At 42.3% G+C, this 20,598-nt stretch overlaps 1 protein-coding gene across 1 annotated transcript; it reads left to right on the forward strand.

Annotated features, from left to right (window-relative positions):
* Window positions 1-12,785: 12,785 nt before the first annotated feature.
* LOC113033319 (beta-1,3-galactosyl-O-glycosyl-glycoprotein beta-1,6-N-acetylglucosaminyltransferase-like) lies at window positions 12,786-14,593 on the forward strand. Its single transcript, XM_026187005.2, has 3 exons — window positions 12,786-12,803; window positions 13,082-13,486; window positions 13,611-14,593. Exons 1-3 carry the CDS (start codon window positions 12,786-12,788, stop codon window positions 14,094-14,096), a joined length of 909 nt encoding a protein of 302 aa, XP_026042790.2. The 3' UTR covers window positions 14,097-14,593.
* The last annotated feature ends 6,005 nt before the right edge of the window (window positions 14,594-20,598 follow it).

Below are 20,598 nucleotides of genomic sequence, written 5' to 3' on the forward strand. Positions count from 1 at the left end.
CCCTAACAACAGAAATTTGTGATCTCATTAGTAAACGACTAGAAGATATAGATAAGACTTTTAATGACAGGCTCGAGAAGGAGCGTGTAAGGATGATATTAAGTAAGGAGGAGTATGGATCTGTTTTTGGGAAAACTGAAACAGAAACAGTTATTTCAGAGCATTCAAAGGGCTCAGATTCATACTCTGGAGCCACCTCTACGACTTCTAGCAAACGTGTGGATGCCGAAGCTGACCTTGCAGCTAAACTAGAACAGGCGAAGGCAATGCAACGAATACATGAACAGCAAGCCAAGTTGAGTAGCTTAGAGCATGAGTGGAAAATCAAGGAAGCACAAATGATTGCAGAAATGACAGCAAAGCTAGAGGAAGAGAGAACTAAACTGCAACAGCTACAGGCAGAAAATGAGGTAAAAGTAGCAGCAGCCAGAGTGAGAGCTTACAACAACTACGATGGATTGGAAAGCCTTAAGTATGAAGCAGATGACAAATTACAACTTGATAGCCAAATCATTGAATCTCAGAATCCATTGAATCCACAGGCTGAATCATTTCGACCTCAGTGTGCACCACCTGAGATTTTGCAAAATCAACAGGAGGTCAGCTTAACACAGGAGCTTGCAAGCTTGTTCGTCTCCAACCGTCTGCCTGCACCTGAACCCACAGTGTTCACTGGTAACCCTTTAAAGTTTATAGACTGGAAGATATCCTTTATGGCATTGATTGGCCACAAACCCCTCCCTGCAGGTGAAAAAATGTTGTACTTGAAAAGTTATCTTGCTGGTGAGGCACGGAAGGCGGTCGAAGGATTCTTCTATCGAAACTCAGAAGATGCATATCAGGGTGCCTGGGAGATTCTTCAGGAGAGGTATGGAAGTTCATTTGTCGTCCAAAAGGCTTTCAGGGATAAACTGATGAAATGGCCAAAAATAGCTCCCAATGACCCAGTAGCCCTCAGAGAGTTTTCAGATTTCCTTCAAAGTTGTGCCGAGGCCATCCCTCATGTTAAAGGGCTGGCAATTCTAAATGATGGTGAAGAAAATCATAAACTTCTCAAAAAACTGCCCGAATGGCTGGTACGCAGATGGGGTCGCGTTGTTGTGGATGAACTAGACAGATGTCAAGAGTATCCACCATTTGCTCATTTCACCAGATTTCTACAAAGGGAAGCTAGAATAGCCTGCAACCCCATTGCTTCTCCCTTTTTATTAACCACTAAAGTAACAGATGAAAGGCTTCCTAAGAGAACCAAGGCACTCAGCACCAATGCTCAAGCTAAGCACTCTGCAGGTAAACCAGGGACCTTAATTTCAAAGCCAAGACCACCATGCTTCGTCTGCAACGATGAAACGCACGGTGTCGCCAAGTGCCCAACCTTTGCCACAAGGCTTCCTGATGAAAAGAGAGCTTTCATTCGTGAAAACCGTCTTTGCTTCGGCTGTTTAAGAAAGGGTCACACTAGTAAAGAATGCAAAAGAAGGCACACATGCACTATATGTGGTCGAAATCATCCAACTTGCTTGCACATAGAGAGAATTGAGGGAGCCAGTGAAATGTTAAACAGTGATTCACCATCTGCAGGAAATGAGACAAAGGAAGTCCGCAATGTCATGTCACACACATTGACAAGATACTCCTCAGCTACGTCTAGCATTGTTCCAGTTTTTGTGTCATTGGCAGAAGACCCCCACAGTGAGATTCTCACATATGCTCTGCTCGACACACAGAGCGATTCAACTTTCATCTTGGGAGATCTGGTCTCTGCACTAAATGTGAAGACTCAGCCAGTGCAATTAAGGCTCAGTACAATGACAGCAGTAGACACAGTCATAGCTAGCAAAGTGGATTGTGGATTGCAAGTTCGTGGGCTCCATAGTGAGTCGCATGATTCAATCAATCAATCAATCAATCTTTATTTATAAAGCACTTTTCATACAAAAAATGTAGCACAAAGTGCTTTACATAGTTAAAAGAAGCCCACCCCACCCTCCAACTCACTCCCCACACTCTCATTAACATAAATGATGTGAATACACACATCTCCCCCCCCCCCCCCCCCCCCCCCCCCGCCAGGCATACACAAGGGAGCTACGCCAGGCATACACAAGGGATTTCATCCCAGTCGATAAGTCTCACATTCCTACAAAGGACACCGCACTTCAGTGGCCGCATCTGAGGCAACTGGCAAACAAGCTGCAGCCACTTCAAGACTGTGAAGTGGGATTGCTGATTGGCTATGATTGCCCATCAGCACTGGCCCCTCTAGAAGTCATTGTAGGGTCAGAAAACCATCCATTTGCTCAAAGAACCGTGCTTGGCTGGAGCATCATAGAATCAGCAAATCCATATCTTGATAGAAAGGAACATCAAAGCTTTGTACACAGAGTGGCAGTAAAGGAAATGCCATTGCCTCCGGTCAATGATGTGTTAAAGGTCCTAGAAATGGATTTCAGCAAAAGAAACTATCAAGATAAATATGTTTCTCAAGATGATGTTCATTTTGTAAAACTCCTCGGCAGCACAATCACAAAAAGGAAGGATGGACACTATGAGATGCCACTTCCTTTCAAGGGCAGCTCTCCACCCATGCTGCCAAACAACAAGCGACTGGCTGAAGCTCGTTTGCAACACCTCAAGAGGAAGTTAAGGTCCAATAGGCAGTACCATGACCATTACACAGCATTCATGGAGGAAACCATCAGCAAAGGTGTTGCAGAACCAGCCCCCCCCAGCACATGAGGGAGAGACAATTTGGTACATCCCACATCATGGGGTGTACCATCCTAGGAAACCAGATAAACTTAGGGTGGTCTTCGACTGTTCAGCCAAGTTTCTGGGCATCTCTCTGAATGACACCTTATTGACTGGCCCTGATCTGATAAACTCTCTAGTAGGAGTTCTCTGCCGCTTTAGGAGGGAAGCAGTAGCCATCACCTGCGACATTGAAAAAATGTTCCATCAGTTCTATGTTCCACCCAACATGCGGAACTACCTGAGGTTCCTATGGTGGAAGGGCGGTCAGCTGGAAACAGAACCCCAAGAGTATAGAATGGCGATGCACCTTTTCGGTGCTGGTTCCTCTCCAGGGTGTGCCAATTTCGGCCTTAAATATCTTGCACAGCAATGCGAAGCCGATTATCCTTCGGCTGCTGCTTTCATTGAAAAGAACTTTTACGTTGATGATGGACTGACTAGCGTCCCATCAGTCACAGAAGCTACAGACCTGATTATCAATGCACAGCAGCTGTGTAAGACTGGAGGTTTACACTTGCACAAATTTAACTCGAACAAGGTGGAGGCGCTATGTGGTGTTCAGAAAGGGCAGTAACCACTGGACCTCTCAACCTTAGCCTGGATTCAACAGCGGAGGGTCACGTACTTGGCATTCAGTGGTCAATAGAAAGTGACACCTTCAGCTTCAACATTGACAAAAGGGACCAACCCTCAACTCGTCGTGGTATCCTGTCCGCTGTCTCCTCCCTCTACGACCCTCTTGGTCTTGTAGCTCCCTTTATCCTGAGTGGTAAATGTATTCTCCAGGAGCTGTGTCGCATGGGCATAGGTTGGGATGATCAGCTTCCCGATAGCCTACATGCACGGTGGGAGCAATGGAAAAGGGATCTACACAGGCTAAAGGAAATAGCGATACCCAGATGCTACCATCCTCCAGACTTTGGCAACATAGTGAGGGTGGAACTGCATCACTTTTCAGATGCCAGTAACATAGGTTATGGTGCATGTTCCTACCTCAGATACAAGAATGGAAAGGATGAAGTACACTGTAGCCTTGTGTTAGCCAAAGCAAGAGTTGCACCAACAAAGCTCATGAGCATCCCAAGGCTGGAGCTTTCGGCTGCAGTAATCTCTGCAAGGCTAAGCGTCATGTTAAAAACAGAGCTCGGCATGCAGATTGACGAGGAATTCTTTTGGACTGATTCCCAAGTTGTATTGGCCTACATCAGCAATGAGGCACGGCGATTCCATGTGTTTGTCGCAAATCGTGTTCAGCTAATCCGAGAAACCACAGACCCTGCTCAGTGGCACTATGTGGATACGGCAGAAAACCCAGCTGACCACGCTTCGAGAGGTCTATGTGCAGGGGACATTCTGTCAACGAACTGGTTATCGGGTCCTAAATTTCTATGGAAACCTGAGATACACCCAACACTACATTTTTCACCAGATTTGCTAGTCTGTGACCCTGAAGTTAAATCGGTGAAAACCTTTGCCACCCATGCCAATGAGCAAAATGACATTCTGAACCGTCTAAGCCGCTTTTCCAGCTGGACAACGCTCATCAGAGTAGTTGCAAGAATTAAGAGACTAGGCATGAAGTCAGATTGTGTCAGCAGCATTGTGACGGTAGAGGAAAGGAGAAAAGCTTGTGAGCTAGTAATCAGTCTGGTTCAGCGACAAGCCTTTTTGCAAGACATAAAGACACTTCAGAAGGGCAACTCTCTTCCATGCTCTAGCCCCCTAAGTTGTCTTGATCCCATCTTAGATGAAGGACTTCTTCGTGTCGGTGGAAGACTGACAAAGGCAACGCTCAGTCGAGAACTAAAACACCCGGTTATCCTTCCAAAGGAAAGTCACATTACAAGACTAATACTGTCTCATTACCATGCCACCATCTGTCATCAGGGTCGCAGTCAAACCCTAGCAGAACTCAGAGCAAATGGGTTTTGGGTGCTTGGGGGAAGCAAAGCAGTTGCCAAGTTAATACATAAATGTGTGCAATGTCGAAAACTTTGGCGCCCCACCGAGGAGCAACGCATGGCAGAGCTCCCGAAAGAAAGGACTGAAGCCTCCGCTCCTTTCTCGTACTCTGGTATGGATTGCTTTGGTCCATTTTCCATCAAGCGGGGCCGTAAGGAGTACAAAAGGTATGGGCTTATCTTTACATGCCTGTCTTCACGTGCTGTTCATATCGAGATGCTAGAAGACCTATCAACAGATGCATTCATCAATGCCCTTAGATGCTTCATCAGCCTCAGAGGAGCTGTTTGCCAACTCCGCTGTGACCAAGGCACAAACTTTGTAGGAGCCAGAAATGAGTTCAGAGAGGCTCTCAAACAATGTGACATGCAGGCACTGGAGGCTTTCCTGGCAGACAAACAGTGTGAGTTTGTTTTCAATGCTCCTTCTGCAAGTCATGCTGGTGGCATCTGGGAACGCCAAATTAGGACCATTCGTAATGTGCTAAATGCCACTACTGCTCAGTGTGCAGGAAGACTAGACGATGCCTCTCTTAGAACTTTGTTTTATGAGGCCATGGCTATTGTAAATAGCCGCCCCTTGACTGTGGGCAGTATCTGTGACCCAAAGGCACCTGAACCTCTTACTCCGAACCATCTTATACTGATGAAGTCCAAAGTTGCTCTACCACCACCTGGGAAATTTGTGAGAGAAGACTTGTATGCAACGAAGAAGTGGCGTAGAGTAAAATACTTAACTGAGCAGTTCTGGGGTAGGTGGAAAAGAGAATACCTCATGAATGTCTCCACAAGACAGAAGTGGCACAAAACCCGCCGTAATCTAAAAGTGAATGACATTGTTATCATCAAGGAAGATATGTTACCAAGGTGTCAGTGGCAACTGGGGCGTATCGTTGAAACTATCGAAGGCGATGATGGTTTAGTCCGTCGGGTCAAAGTTCAAGTAGGAGTCCAAAGTCAGACCAAATAACAGGACCGTGCTTTCAAGCCCCCCATCATCGAGCGGCCTATTCAAAAACTGGTGGTTCTTGTTGAAAGAGAGTAATAACAACCATGTTATTATCTGAGAGGAACTGACATACTGACATAAACAATGTAACAGTCCAGGTGGCACCTGCTCTATGATGTTTGTACACCTGTATATTGGTTGAAGTGGTCTCATTTTGTTGTTGTTCAAATCATGTATGATTAGCTAGTTTGTAAATCATAGCATGATTGGTGGGAGTGTAATGAACCGCTGATCTGTACCATAAGTCATCTTTGCGGGGGTTGTCGGAACTGTATGCGCAGTCGCACTAAGGACAGATGTGCTCAGAGGCATGCCCCGTAACGTGTATGGAGCAGTCTGTCGCGGCAGGAATAAGTTGTACAAAGTCCATGTAAGTTACGATAATACTTTGATAAGTATGATAAGTGTGTTTCTAATGTAAGGTATGTTGCTGCGTTTGTATTGTGAGCTATCTGAAAACGTTTTTATTCTGTATTTACGTTACTTACATCCATGTGCTATTTTTTAGCTAGACATGTGTGTCATGCAAGCTAGCAGCACCCCATGAGAAACGGGCCGAAGTGTTTAAGTGTTTACCGGAGTTTTGCACCCTTGGCAAGCGGACTGAGGTATGTGATGAGAGATGATCTGTTGTTATATTTTATTTAACTGAACTGTGTAATCCCTTGATGCTGTTTGAAGTAACCCCTTTTGTTTTATTTAATCTGTGACTGTATATCTCAGAATTACTTGTTTGAACTTACCTGAATTAACTTAAGCTCATTGTTATAGTTCAAAAGGTACTGTACGGGTATCAATTTTTTCTTATTTTATAGTTTTCACGGTGCTCAACGTCCAGAGAATGAGCCGTGTGTGGTGAGGAAATAAATGGCTGCACCCGTTAGAGACTCTTCTGTCGTTCTTGATGCCAAGGGCTGCTACATTTACATTGCATTTTGATGTACTGTGCTCACGCACGCACACACACACACACACACACACACACACACACACACACACACACACACACAGATAATTATCATTGCTGTCACTGTTGAGTCGTCGTTAACTGGTTTTCTGTGCATTCATACGAGAAATCGTTACTGGTTTTTCTTGCACCAGTCTGCGGATTACGTGTGTGTGTGTGTGTGTGTGTGTGTGTGTGTGTGTGTGTGTGTGTGTGTGTGTGTGAAGGAAGTGGCATGGAGAAAAGAACCATGTGATTGAGCAACGTATCTTTTAAAGTAAGAGCATGTTATTTCTGTCAGGTGCAGTATACTTATTCCTGCTATGTCGGCTAGATAAGTTTTACTCTTGGTGTTAAGGCTGCGGGGAAATAGCACTGTAATTGCCTGAGTACGTTAAATGCATTTCTGTTTGCTATAAGATCTTTGTGGTATATATTTGTTTAACCCTTGTATGGTGTTCGGGTCTGTGAGACCCGTGTTCAGTTTTTTTCAAAAGAAAAATTAAACAATTAATTATTTTTTCATGTGTAAATGTGTTGTGTCTTTCCACTCAATCCACTTGATTATAACTGATTTATTTATAACATTTTATATAAAAGAAAAACGAGAAGCACATTAATTCATAAATGTGATCTAACAAAGGTAAAGGGAAAAAATTAACCATGTTTGCTGTTCATATGTCTTGTAATTGGGATGAAGTAAACATCTGTTGAGTAATTTAACATAAAATTGTTTGATAGTGTTAATTTGGAAAGCCAAAACTCTAGCGGGTCCACCAGACCCATGAACACTGGCTGAGTAACAAAAATACGAACACCACACAAGGGTTAACACATTCTTGTGATGACTACAAATTCTGAAGTACGAAACAAATATGTCTGTTAAAAGAGATGCCATCGCTTACCAGTTTAACTGAAGGACCAAAAAATTGTCCTGCAGGTTTGATGCATCAGATAACTTAAAAGAAATGCCAGAGCGCAAAACATCCCAGACAGGAGATAATCACTTTTACTTTCAATTTCAAAGCCAGTAAAAGGTGGTTCCTGTTTTAGATTCCAGATTTTAATATTTTCACAACTGTTTTTAACTGTTATGCTGGTTCTTTGGTGAGATGAAGTTGACTGACTTCCTACTTGTAACTGGGAAACCATTGACATTTTGTGATCCCAAATTAAAAATTTAGTTAGCCTTTTTTACTTTCATTTGTGATGATGATGGTGAATATTAATATTATCATGATCATTATTATTATGTCTCATGTTATCATTTATATTTATTAAGTGTTTATCAACTTATGACAAACAATGTTAAATAATATCTAGGACCAAGGTCAAACCGAACCTTTGAGATTTTTTTAAAGTTCTTCTTCTCTTTTGTTTCATTTGATCGTTAACTCTAGTTTTCTTGCTTTTTAGCTTGTATTTAAATGGTTATTTGAAATTAAATGAACTACATTAATATATAAGCAGACTACCATTGCTAATCCAGCTTAACATGGTGATAATTTAATAACCTAAAGGTAAAAAATGCAAAAGTTTAGTTTTACAGAGAAATTGATTTTGGAAACAGCAGGCAGGGGAAATTATTCAATTTCCAGCAACTCTATGGCCACAAACATAAAGCGTAACCTACCTTATTACATTAACTTGACCAAATGTTTTCTGAACTCTTTGCTCATGTGGCTTGCATAAATAAAAACAGGAAATGTGTACAGTTTAAAGATATTCTGTTCTACTCAGTTAAATGTTATTTATGTATTTACTGTATATAGCACCAAGCACTTGGATATGGAGGACCACAAGAGTCACACGCATCAAAATACAGAATTGTGTGCTTAAATAATGAATTGAAAGATAAAATACGCAATTTAAATTCATTTATTTATTCAAACATTATTAAAGTAAATTATTATCTGATAATTAAATTTAAATAAAAGCACTACTTAAAAATCAATATTTCAAAATGAATTATTAATCCATTAATAAATAATCAAAAATGAATTTCACAAAAAAATAATGAAAGTGTCAATAAAAATTTCACAAACATTTTTGAATTCCAAACTAAAAAACTGATTCTATAAATCTTTTTTAAAACACAAAAAAAGAGAAATAAGTAAGTACATTCAAAAATCAAAGATTTATTTTTGACTTTGTTAGGAATAAAATGATTAAAGAAAGCTGTTTTTTAAATGATTTTTTGCATACACATTGCTATGTGCTCATGAAAGAGTTGGCACTCCATGCAATAGGGGTCAAAAACTTTGATTTTGCACTACGACTGAATTGAATTATCGTGATTGACATGTAGAAGTGCAGAAGGTTTTGTAAACATGCTAACATATCATAACTGGTTAAAATCAGGATGATATTTTCTGGGCCAAGGGAGTCCAAACAGAATGTCCCGAACTTGGAAAATAAGTAGAAAATAGCAGGCTTAGAATTGCTAGATAATATTAATAATCAAGGCTAGGTGAGGGAGGTGTTTTATCCTGGAGGAGACGATCTGGGAGACGCCAGGACCGTCACATCACTTCTCAGAAGAAAGATAGAAAGTCATAACAACACTTGTTTTTGTCGGAGTATGTATCACCCACTCTGAGAAGCATCCTTTTTGCGAAGCAGATTGCTGATTTCACATCGCGGTCCAGCGCTTTAACTTGTACTTTCAACTGCTGAAGCAAATTAAATCTTTTAAACAACAGACGTTCTGTACTTCCTTAAGAAAAAAATTCCACTCCTTACATGAAAATCCATTTCCTTTTCCTGTTAGCTCACGGATTAGCTATTATATGAACAAATTATTCGTTTTTTGGATTACCTGGGATAGCTAACGCATTAATTATTGGATTAGCTATCTCATTTCCAAAATCCCCAAAGCAATGCAAATTATCCATGCCGTGCAATTTAAGGATTGGTTGGGCAGACAAAGGCTGGCTGCCTGGATTTTCATATATTGCTGTTTTTGCTCATAGCTTTGCACTGCTAAGAAGTGTGTGTGCTTGCCCAAAGGCCATTTTTACACTCTGCTCGACATGGATATTGTGAAGAGAAAATTATTAGAAGGCAAAGAAACTCAAACTCAAGATATCTTTTTCATGCATACATGGACGATCCCCCCTCATCGCCCGATCCATCCTGCAGCAACGTGTGCAGGACAGATGTGACACAGAGGAAAGACCGCCCAGGGCTTTCAGAGCTTTCTTTATTTATACTTAAGCAAGTTTTCAAGGAAGTAGGAGTGGCATGTTCAGAATATAAAACATTTCCATAAAAGGAGAGACTGTTCGCTTGTCAGCTGAAACAGGAGATAACTTGGTATGTATAGAAATTCAGACATTCCCATAAAAGGAGAGAGAGAGAGAGCGCTAGTTTGTCTGTTAAAACAGGAGGAAGTGTCGTATGTCACCGCATTCCTCTACACATATGGCTTCAATCTCTCTTCCTGTGTTGGTTCCAATTCACAAGCTCTTCTTCCTTTAAATGAAGCTACAAATAAACATAACACAAACTAAAAAATCTTATATCAGATATGTAAAGAATGAAGGGACCTTGTAGTGAAATAGAGAGCTGAACCTCTGAGTGTGCACCTCTGGACTCAGCCTGACCACCTCTTAACAGGTAACCTAAGACCTCTCATCCAAGAAGGTTCTTCAGTTCTGAGAGCCAAGGTGACACAAGGTTAAAGGTCGCCTACAAGTTCTGCAAAGATGAAAGACACAAGTTGTCAAAGCTCCCAAGCTTCTCAGAAAAGTCACTAGACCACAAATGAACATTTTTGAAGGACAACAAACTGTACTACAGGTGCTTAAAGGTGGGCCACAAGTTTGCCTAAGTTTCCTGTTTTACTTTGAAGTCAGTGTTTCAGGTTATTGTATCATGTTTTAAATTTAAAGTTTTATGTTGGTTCTTGTCTGGAGGTGGACGTGGTGGACATGGTGACCATGCTGGTCTCTCCGGCTCGCTGAGCTCCTGCTCAGGCAGCGCGGACTCCTCCAGCTCACTGAGCTCCTCCGTGAGCGGGGCGGGCTCCTCCTGCTCGCTGAGGTCCTGCTCGGGCGGCGCGAGCTCCTCCGGCTTGCTGAGCTCCTCCAGCTCAGGCTGAGCAGGTCTGGGTGGCGCCGTAGCCGCAGGTGGTGGAGCAAAGAGTGGTGTGGAGACCTCAGACTGAGGCGATGCCAGCTGCACTAATGGCTGGTTTACAGAAGCGTCTGCGGCATCACCGTCCACTGTAAACAAAGAAACAGATGGTGTGAGAAATGAAAAAGTGTCCCCATTACTCACCACAGCCGGCAGTAGAGCTGTCTGGGGATCCGACTGTGGTGAGAGGCGCTGGCGGCATGAACGTCGTTTCCATGTAGACGACTGGGCCGGTGAGCAGCCTAATTCGGAGAGTGGAGGTGGAGGGTTGAGAGCAGGAAGTCCATGAAGTCCCAACCATGGGTTGAGACAGTCAACCAGCCAGGGAAATTTAAAAAACGTCTCCTGCAGCTGCCTCTCCACGGCGAGACGTGACGCAAGACTTCCCCGGGCTTCTCCCACCACAAATCACATAGTCTGTAAACTTTGTTCATTACCTCCCTCCTGAGCCTCTCCTCAGAGTCCGCTGGGCCCATGTTTGGCTGGATCATTCTGTCACGGTTGACGCTGGCCAACCATGGGGATGTGAGGAAGGAGGACCCAGGTGGGTCGATTGTGTCCAACTTCCTGATGTACTCGTGGATGTTCGTTGTCTCATCCTGGACAGTGATTCTGACTCTCGCTAATCCTTGGCCTCCTTTCTTTTCGCTTAGCATACAGTTTCAGGGTGCTGGATTTGCATGGTCAGGAGATTCCTTGTCTTGATGTCAATGATCTGTTATCTAATGGGTTATCTGATGTTGATTTCCTGATTCTTCTTCTTTCCATCTAGCTGACTAGGAACTTGCCTCACCCACTGCAGGTATTTGGAGGCTGTGGCTTACAGAATGTCTTCAGTTTGGTCTTCCGTAACCAGTTTAGCTCAAGGAATAAAACGTGCCCCGAAGATTTGATGTATCAAAAACCTTAAAAGGAATGCCATAGATAACTATGAGAATAGAAAAAAGGATTTGCTCTGCCAATGAAAGATCCCAGGTAGGAAATAATCTCTTTTTCTCTTGATTAAGTTAGGAAAGGTACAAAACAAACTACAAAACACAGTGGTTGTGCAAAGCAGTTATTACGCAATGTATGCCTGTAGTATAATGAAGTTACATGATTTTTACCTATCAGAATGTTTATTTAAAAACAACGGCTTTTGCTTTATTTTGCCTAAAACTATTCAATTTAAAGTTTTATGTTGGTTCTTGTTCTGAACTTTAGACGTAAGAAGTTTCACAGGCCTATACTTAAATTTCTTTTTGAAATATTCCATATATCATGTTTTTTCACTACTATCCTCATGTCATCTCTTGGTTCCAGGTTCAGTAACAGATGCACTGATCAGCATAACTCCATGAAAGGAAATTGTCTACATATCATAAAACATTAATCATTACTATTTTATAGTGCCAGAGGTTACCATAAAATAAATATAGAACATTTTTAGCAGCTCTCACACACTTTAATATTATTGTACTTGAGATTCTCCCATTACTGTAAAAAAAAAATGTTTCCAAAACGAGGCTGGCAGCTATGGTTATTGCATTTCATTGCTGTACTGGGACTGCTATGGATTCTTTCACAACTTAGTCAACTGAAAACAGGCAAAAGTGCTGCCTACGTTCTCAGGTATCAGTGGCTACAGTATACCGATGATGATGAGAGCCCAGAGAAAGTTTGCAACTGCTCAGCAATCCTGCGGGGAGAGAAGGAAGAATTTCAGAAAGCCAAATTACTGACCATCAGCAAAAACTTCCAGAAGATTATTCAGATCCCTGATGAGTATTATATCAATGCAACCAAAGACTGCAGGTTTGTAGTTTTAAATCACAGGTTTTAGTAATTACTGAACTCTTAATCACGATTTACAGATATGGACTTTAAAACCAACATTGCGTCTTGAAAACTGTGAATTTATAGGAAATTCAAAATAACCAGGAAATACATAACATTCCCATTAAGCAAGGAAGAAGAGGACTTTCCTCTGGCTTACTCTATGGTTGTACATCACAAGGTAAGCATGTTATATAATTTACTGCAACGTTTAGCAGTAGGTCTAAATATGTAAAGTTCTAATTGATTAAATGTACAGTGCATGGTGTACAGTACAGGGAGCATGGTGTGAGCTTGATCTTTTGAAATTTCTTATCACAAAATTACTGTTTTAGGTATGATGGATATCTCACATTGGTACTTTAGTTTTGACCGTTTGTTAAATAACCATGAAAGTGCTCATTTGAACATTTTCACCAAAAACATTTAGGAAGCCAATTAAATTGTTCTTATCTTTAGGTGCAAAACTTTGAGCGACTACTGCGAGCTATCTACACACCTCAAAATATTTATTGCGTCCATGTGGACAAAAAAGCACCGGCCTCAGTCTTTATTGCCATCAATGCCATTACTTCCTGTTTCCCAAATGTGTTCATGGTCAGACAGCCTGTGGATGTGGTCTACGCTGGATGGACACGTGTACAGGCTGATCTTAACTGTATGGCTGATCTCTATAACACCAGTACAAACTGGAAATACTTTATCAACCTCTGTGGTCAGGATTTCCCTCTAAAAACTAACTTGGAAATTGTGCAAGCTTTGCATTCACTGAAAGGAGGTAACAGTTTGGAGTCTGAAGAAATGCCTCAAGGAAAGAAGAAGAGGGTGATGAATGTTTACCAAGTAATTGATGGAAAAATGCAGGTACTTCTTTTGGATATTTTTTTCATAATGTATCATGTTGCCATTGATCAATTTACTTTGCTATTGTAAAAAAAACATTGTTTCAGACTTACTTACGATCATACTAACTTTTTAATTGTCCCAGCCAGTAGGAAAAACAAAGGATCCAACTCCCTTCAATCTCCCTATACTATCAGGAAATGCCTACATTGTGGTCAACCGAGGTTACATTCACAGTGTGTTGGAAGACAAGCGAATACAGGCCCTCATTGAGTGGGCCAAAGACACCTACAGTCCTGATGAGTTTCTGTGGGCAACAATACAACGAATGCCTGGTGTTCCAGGCTCAACATGGCCCAACCGTAAATTTGACATCACAGACATTAATGCAATTGCACGGATGGTGAAGTGGCAGGGGCACGAGGGGTCAGAGGGTTCTCTGCAAGCAGTATACCCAGAATGTAAAGGCCATCATGTCAGATCAATATGTGTGTATGGTGCTGGAGACCTGCAGTGGTTGATTGAACAGCATCACCTTTTTGCCAATAAGTTTGATGCAGACAGAGATCCCATTGCTATCTATTGCTTAGAGAAATATCTGAGACACAAGGCACTGACTGAGTTGGATTAGTTGGAGAGTTAATCATCCACTATGAAAAACAATTCAAATGGATAACCAAAAGTATAAACACATTCTTGGATAGTGTTGGATCATAACTTCATGTGGACCTAGATGTGTTATAAAAGTTGTGGAGTCTGAATTTGTACGACAGTTACTAAATGTAGCAGTGTTGTCACGCCTTTTGATTTAAGTTTTGTGATAGTGCTTTGCTTAGTCAACTGAACTCCCACCTGTAACTGGGAAACCATTTAGTTAGCTTTTTTTCATTTTGATTTGTGACAATGATGATGATTATTATTATGTCACATGTTATCATTTGTATTTCTTAAGTGTTTATCAAATTGCAGTTGTGTCAAACAGTGTAAAATAACATCTAGGAGATGGGTCACACCAAGCCTGTAGGGGTTATTCTTTTTTAAAGTTCTTCTTCTTTTTCATTCTATTTTATCATTTACTATCAGTTTTTCGGCAATTTAAGCTTGTAATTAAATGGCTATTTAAAATTATATTAAGTACATTACTATTTACATAGACTATCATTGCTAATCTAGCATGGCATGTGATAATTTCATAACCCAAGGGTAGAAAATGTAAAACTTTAGTGTTTGGCTGTGTACTATAGAAAATAGATAGAGAACCTACAGGTAAATTGATTGTGGAAACAGCAGTCTGGGAGAATGATTCAATGTCCAACAAAATGGCCGCAAACAACCCATGTAGGTCTGGATTTGGAGTCACACTCAAAATTAAGGTGGAAAAACACACTACAGGCTGATCCAACTTTGATGTAATGTCCTTAAAACAAGTCAAAATGAGGCTCAGTAGTGTGTGTGGCCTCCACGTGCCTATATGATCACCCTACAACACCTGGGCATGCTCTTGATGAGGTGGCGGATGGTCTCCTGAGGGATCTCCTCCCAGACCTGGGCTAAAACATCCACCAACTCCTGGACAGTCTGTCATGTAATGTGGTGTTGGTGGATGGAGCAAGACATGAAGTCCCAGTTGTGCTGAATTGGACTCAGGTCTGGGGAACGGGCAGGCCAATCCATAGCATCAATGCCTTCGTCTTGCAGGAACTGCTGACACACTCCAACCACATGAGGTCTAGCACTGTCTTGCATTAGGAGGAACCCAGGGCCAACTGCACCAGCATATGGTCTCACAAGGGGTCTGAGGAGCTCATCTCGGTACCTAATGGCAGTCGGGCTACCTCTGGTGAGCACATGGAGGGCTGTGCAGCCTCCACCCGAAGAAATGCCACCCAACACCATTACTGACCTACTGCCAAGCCGGTCATGCGGGAGGATGTTGCAGGCAGCAGAACATTCTTCAAAGCATCTCCAGACTCTGTCACGTGTGTCACATGTGCTCAGTCTGAACCTGCTTTCATCTATGAAGAGCACAGGGCACCAGTGGCGAATTTGTCAATCTTGGTGTTGTCTGGCAAATACCAAACATCCTGCACAGTGTTGGGCCGTAAGGACAACTCCACCTGTGTATGTTGAGCTGTCATGACACCCTCATGGAGTCTGTTTCTGACTGTTTGGACAGACAAATGCACATCTGTGGCCTGCTGGAGGTCATTTTACAGGGCTCTAGCAGTGCTCCTCTTGTTCCTCCTTGCACAAAGGTGAAGGTAGCGGTCCTACTGCTGTTTTGTTGCCCTCCCCCACGTCTCCTGTTGTACTGGCCTGTATCCTTGTAGCGCCTCCATGCTCTGAACACTAGGCTGACAGACACAGCAAACATTCTTGCCACAGCTCGCATTGATGTGCCATCCTGGATGAGCTGCACTACCTGAGCCATTTGTGTGGGTTGTAGACTCTGTCTCATGCTACCACTAGTGAAATCACCACCAGCATTCAAAAGTGATCAAAATATCAGCCAGAAAGCATAGGTACTGAGAAGTGGTCTGTGGTCACCGCCTGTAGAACCACTCCTTTATTAGGGATGTCTTACCAATTGCCTATAATTTCCACCTGTTGTCTATTCTATTTGCAAAACATCCATCCATCCATCCTCATCCGCTTTGTCCGGGGCCGGGTCGCGGGGGCAGCAGCCTAAGCAAAGAGGCCCAGACCTCCCTCTCCCCAGCCACCTCCTCCAGCTTATCCGGGGGAATACCAAGGCGTTCCCAGGCCAGCCGAGAGATATAATCTCTCCAGCGTGTCCTGGGTCTGCCCCGGGGCTTCCTCCCGGTGGGACATGCCTGGAACACCTCACCCAGGAGGCGCCCAGGGGGCATCCTGAGTCTATCAAATAAAGCTGAAAAATGCCCCCAAAAACCCAATTTGAAGCAGCTAATATGTTTCTTTGCTATGTATTTAATATTAATTACCTTTAATATCACACATTATTTCTTCTATTGGTCATTGTAATAAAAAAAATGAAGGCTCTCATTTTACATATGTTAATTAACATATACATACTTATCACTTACTTTGCTGCTGTTTTTCTATACACTAGTATAGATGGTATAGACTAGCAGATGGGTAACAGTATCGAACGCTGCTCAATATTGGCTATCTTTGTTAATGCATTCTGAAAATTAATACTCAAAACTTGCCTGTATGATGAATTCATTGAATCCCAGCCTTTAACACAGTATCCTGAATCTCAGCACTGCATGTCCAGTATATGCCAATGTTACGTGTATAATTTTAGCATTCACTGCACTTACAGTCTGTACACTTAGTCAAATGTGTGGTAAAGATGCAGATAATGAAATTTAATTAATAATATTATTAATATTAAATTAATAATATATACATAATAATAAACAAAAGCTGAAATATATTTCGTTTAGTATTTTTGTCCGTATTCTCTGTGCTGTGATATACAGTATCGAGATATATAGATCTATACATCCCCTATTGCCCTTGCGGGTGGTCCTGTGTAGTATCTATGCTGTTCCTAGGACTGCGTTCTTCCGGAAAGAGATCTCTGATGTTGTTCCATGAATTTGCTGGAGCCTCCTGCCTAGCATGGGGGTCACTACACCAAGAGGTCCGATTACTGTTGCATTCACCCTCTGCATCTTCTTGAGTTCTACTCTCAGCCTTTGATATTTCTCCAGCTTCTCATGTTCTTTCTTCCTGCTGTTGCTATCTCTCGGTTAGCTACATATATCACTACATCCGTCTTCCTCTGCTTATCCATCACTACTATGTCTGGTTGGTTAGCCATCAACACTATATCCGTCTGTATGGGGAAGTCCCACAAACTCTTGGCTGGGTCATTCTCGACCACCCTAAGAGGCATCTCCCATTTTGACCTCGGGACTTCCAGCCCATACTGAGCACAGATGTTCCTGCATACTATGTGTACTATGTATACAATTGGTTATGGTGTTCCACGTATACCCTGCCTGCTAGCATACTGCACCCTGCTGTTATGTGCTGGATTATCTCCAGTGTTGGGCAAGTTACTTTGAAAAAGTAATTAACTCATTCACTGCCAGCCATTTTCAAATCAGGTAACTCCCCACTGCCAGGGTTTTTGAGCATTTTTACTCATTTTTGAAGAGCCACAGAAAACTGTGTGTTATGATCATATAAACGCTGAACCTACCAAAATGAAGAACAGACTCTCTTCTTTCATCCAAAAAAAAAGCTTGTTTGGCATTTTACACACAGTACTGGTACAGTATCTAGAAAATGTGGGAAAATACTGGCATCATATACAGTACTTAGCTACTTCTGAAGAAATTATGATGGGACCCTAAAAAAATTACTATGTACAATTATGGATTTCTATACATTTTACATCAGATGAAAACGTTTGTTGTAAGATTCAGATAATTATTTGTTAAAAGCGAGACATTTTAAATGAGAAAAAGAAAGAAAAGTATTTCTTTTTGCCCCCCTTTCCCTGTTAATGTCCTACCTGGGCCCCTGGCAAAACTTTGCTAGACTTGCCCCTGCACAGTTACCAGCTGTCAGCTACATAAAAAAGGATTCTGGTGTTATTTGTCTCTCAGAAATGAATGAGTTGAAGGGAAGTTATGAACTCATAACTTCCCTTCAACTCATTCATGTCACCTAAAGGTAAACCTGTTTCTCCATCACCTGTTCAGCTCTGATGGTTCAGTAAGGACATCTCCTGGTTTCATCTTCATGTTTCCCTCTCACCACATATCCAAACCGATATAATGACCAGCAGCTTTACAGCTGTGGCTCCAGCAAGCATCAGCTGATACTAGAAATTAATATTAAATACATTCTAACAACAGCTGATCAAGCTTAAACGTGCTGCTGTTGTTTAGCGCGCCATCCGCTGGTTTCCTCTTTCTGGCGCAAAGTGGGCGATAAACAAACAAGAGAGAAAAGCCGACCAGCTGATCACTGATCAGTTTTATGATTGAAGTAGAAACAGGAGAGGGAGGGGGGAGAATGAGAGAAGAAGAGGCAGCTGTGCAGCAAAGACAGAATAACTCCAGCTTTGTTTCTTTTCCATTGTAGCTGAAGTCCGGGACAAACTGTGTTCCTTTTCACCTCAATACGAAACGCGTAACATTTTCTCTGAATACGATTCTGTTTTTTACAGCAGGGTTGGAAACTCTAATAACTAACCTTATAAATAAAATAAGATAAAACAAGTTCAACATCAGTAACATCATAGCACCCGCCCAGCAGTATAGAAACTCCGTCATGCCAGCTAGCACACAGTACCAGTTATTGTAACTGACTGTAAAAAGTCAGCATAACGAAAATAAACTCCACCTAAACTTGGTTTATATCTGACCCAGATAGACTGCAGGTCATAACTTCTTACCTGAAGTTCAGTTCACCGCCTCGGGTCTCTGCTCCTCCTGCCTTTCCGTCATCCACCTGCCAGCGTGTTGCATCTGCTGGCCTCCACCACTTGCTAATGTTACTGAATCTGTGGAAGCTCCGCAATAGCAACCACCAAACAATTGAGTTATTTTTACACATCTCCCAGCATCTGGCCAATCCACCACCTTTCAGTGTTTATACCATTACGGAAAAAAAACGAAAAAAAAAACAAAAAACCCATCGGCCCATAAAAATGAAAAATCACCATCGGCCCACCGGGCAAATACCCGGTATGCCCGATGGCCATTCCAGCTATGCTTCCGTGCAACTGATATAAGATGCGGTAAGCTGAACACAGCTCCAACCATCTGTTTGTTGAAAAATAGTAACGGACCGCGTTTTCTTGTTAGTAACTGTAACGGCGTTGTAACGATAGGAATAGTAATTAGTTAGATTACTCGTTACTGAAAAAAGTAATGCCGTTAGTAACGCCGTTACTTTTAACGCCGTTACTTGTAATGCTGTTACTCCCATCACTGATTATCTCAGGGGCATCTTTACACAGCTTGCACCTGGGGTCTTGCCTGGTGTGGCAGACCCCTGCCTCTATGGATCTTGTACTAAGAGCTTGTTCCTCAGGGTGCTGGATTGGCATGGTTAGGAGCTTCCTTGTCTTGATGTCAGTGGTCTATTATTCTAGCGGGTTATCTGATGTTGATTTCCCAGATCTTTCCATTCCGATGACCTCTAGGTACTTGCTGTGGCAGATTTCTTTTCTCATGTATTAATCACATATTTTACCCATGTTAATAGTAATAGTAAAATCACTTTCTCACTTAGTTTTATGCATGTGCACATCAAGAAGCTTATTATCATATATACTACAAAACACAGAGGTAAAGCAGTCATTACGCAATTTATGCCTGTAGAATAACTAAATTAGATTATTTTAACCTAATAGAATGTTTCATTTAAAAACAGGTGTTTGTTTTATTTTTAGGTAACATGAATTGCTGTGATAAGACCCTTATGAAAAGGACACCGAGGGAACAGTTTACCCTGCCCGGGATAGGGTTACCGGGGCCTCGCCCTGGAGCCAGGCCCTGGGAGGGTGCCCGAGGGCGAGCGTCTGGTGGCCGGGCCTTAGTCCATGGGGCCCGGCCGGGCACAGCCCGAAGAGGAGACATGGGCCCATCCTCCCGCAGGCCCAACACCCGCAGGAGGCGCCATAGGGGTCGAGTGCATTGTGTGCCGGGTGGCGGCCAGGAGCGGAGGCCCTGGCGGACTGACCCCCGGCTGCCAAGACTGGCAATAGGGACATGGAATGTCACCTCTCTGGTGGGGAAGGAGTTAGTGCGTGAGGTTGAGAGGTACCGGCTAGATATAGTCGGGCTCACCTCTACACATGGCTTGGGCTCTGGAACCAGTCTCCTGGAGAGGGGCTGGACTCTGTCTCAGAATCATCAGAATCAGAATACTTTATTGATCCCTGGGGGAAATTATTTTTTGTTACAGTGCTCCATTTTAAACCAACATTAAGACAAGACAGACAATACACTAACTAAGAATAGTACAATATATACATATATATACATACATACATACATAAGTCACTCATAGATAAATAGTTGGAAAAGAAACATGTGTAGTTGTAGCAGTAACCAGTGTGTTAAGTGGATGCGTTGTACAGGGAGATGGCCACAGGCAGGAATGATTTCCTGTGTCGTTCAGTG

The sequence above is a fragment of the Astatotilapia calliptera genome, chromosome 12 (genome assembly GCF_964374335.1).
Source record: "Astatotilapia calliptera chromosome 12, fAstCal68.1, whole genome shotgun sequence".
NCBI classification, from domain to species: domain Eukaryota; kingdom Metazoa; phylum Chordata; class Actinopteri; order Cichliformes; family Cichlidae; genus Astatotilapia; species Astatotilapia calliptera.

Bases quoted from the DNA above. Each gene is read 5' to 3' on its own strand.
- LOC113033319 (XM_026187005.2), top strand. The intron at 13,487-13,610 runs GTACTTCTTTTG...TAATTGTCCCAG, and splicing joins TAATTGATGGAAAAATGCAG to CCAGTAGGAAAAACAAAGGA.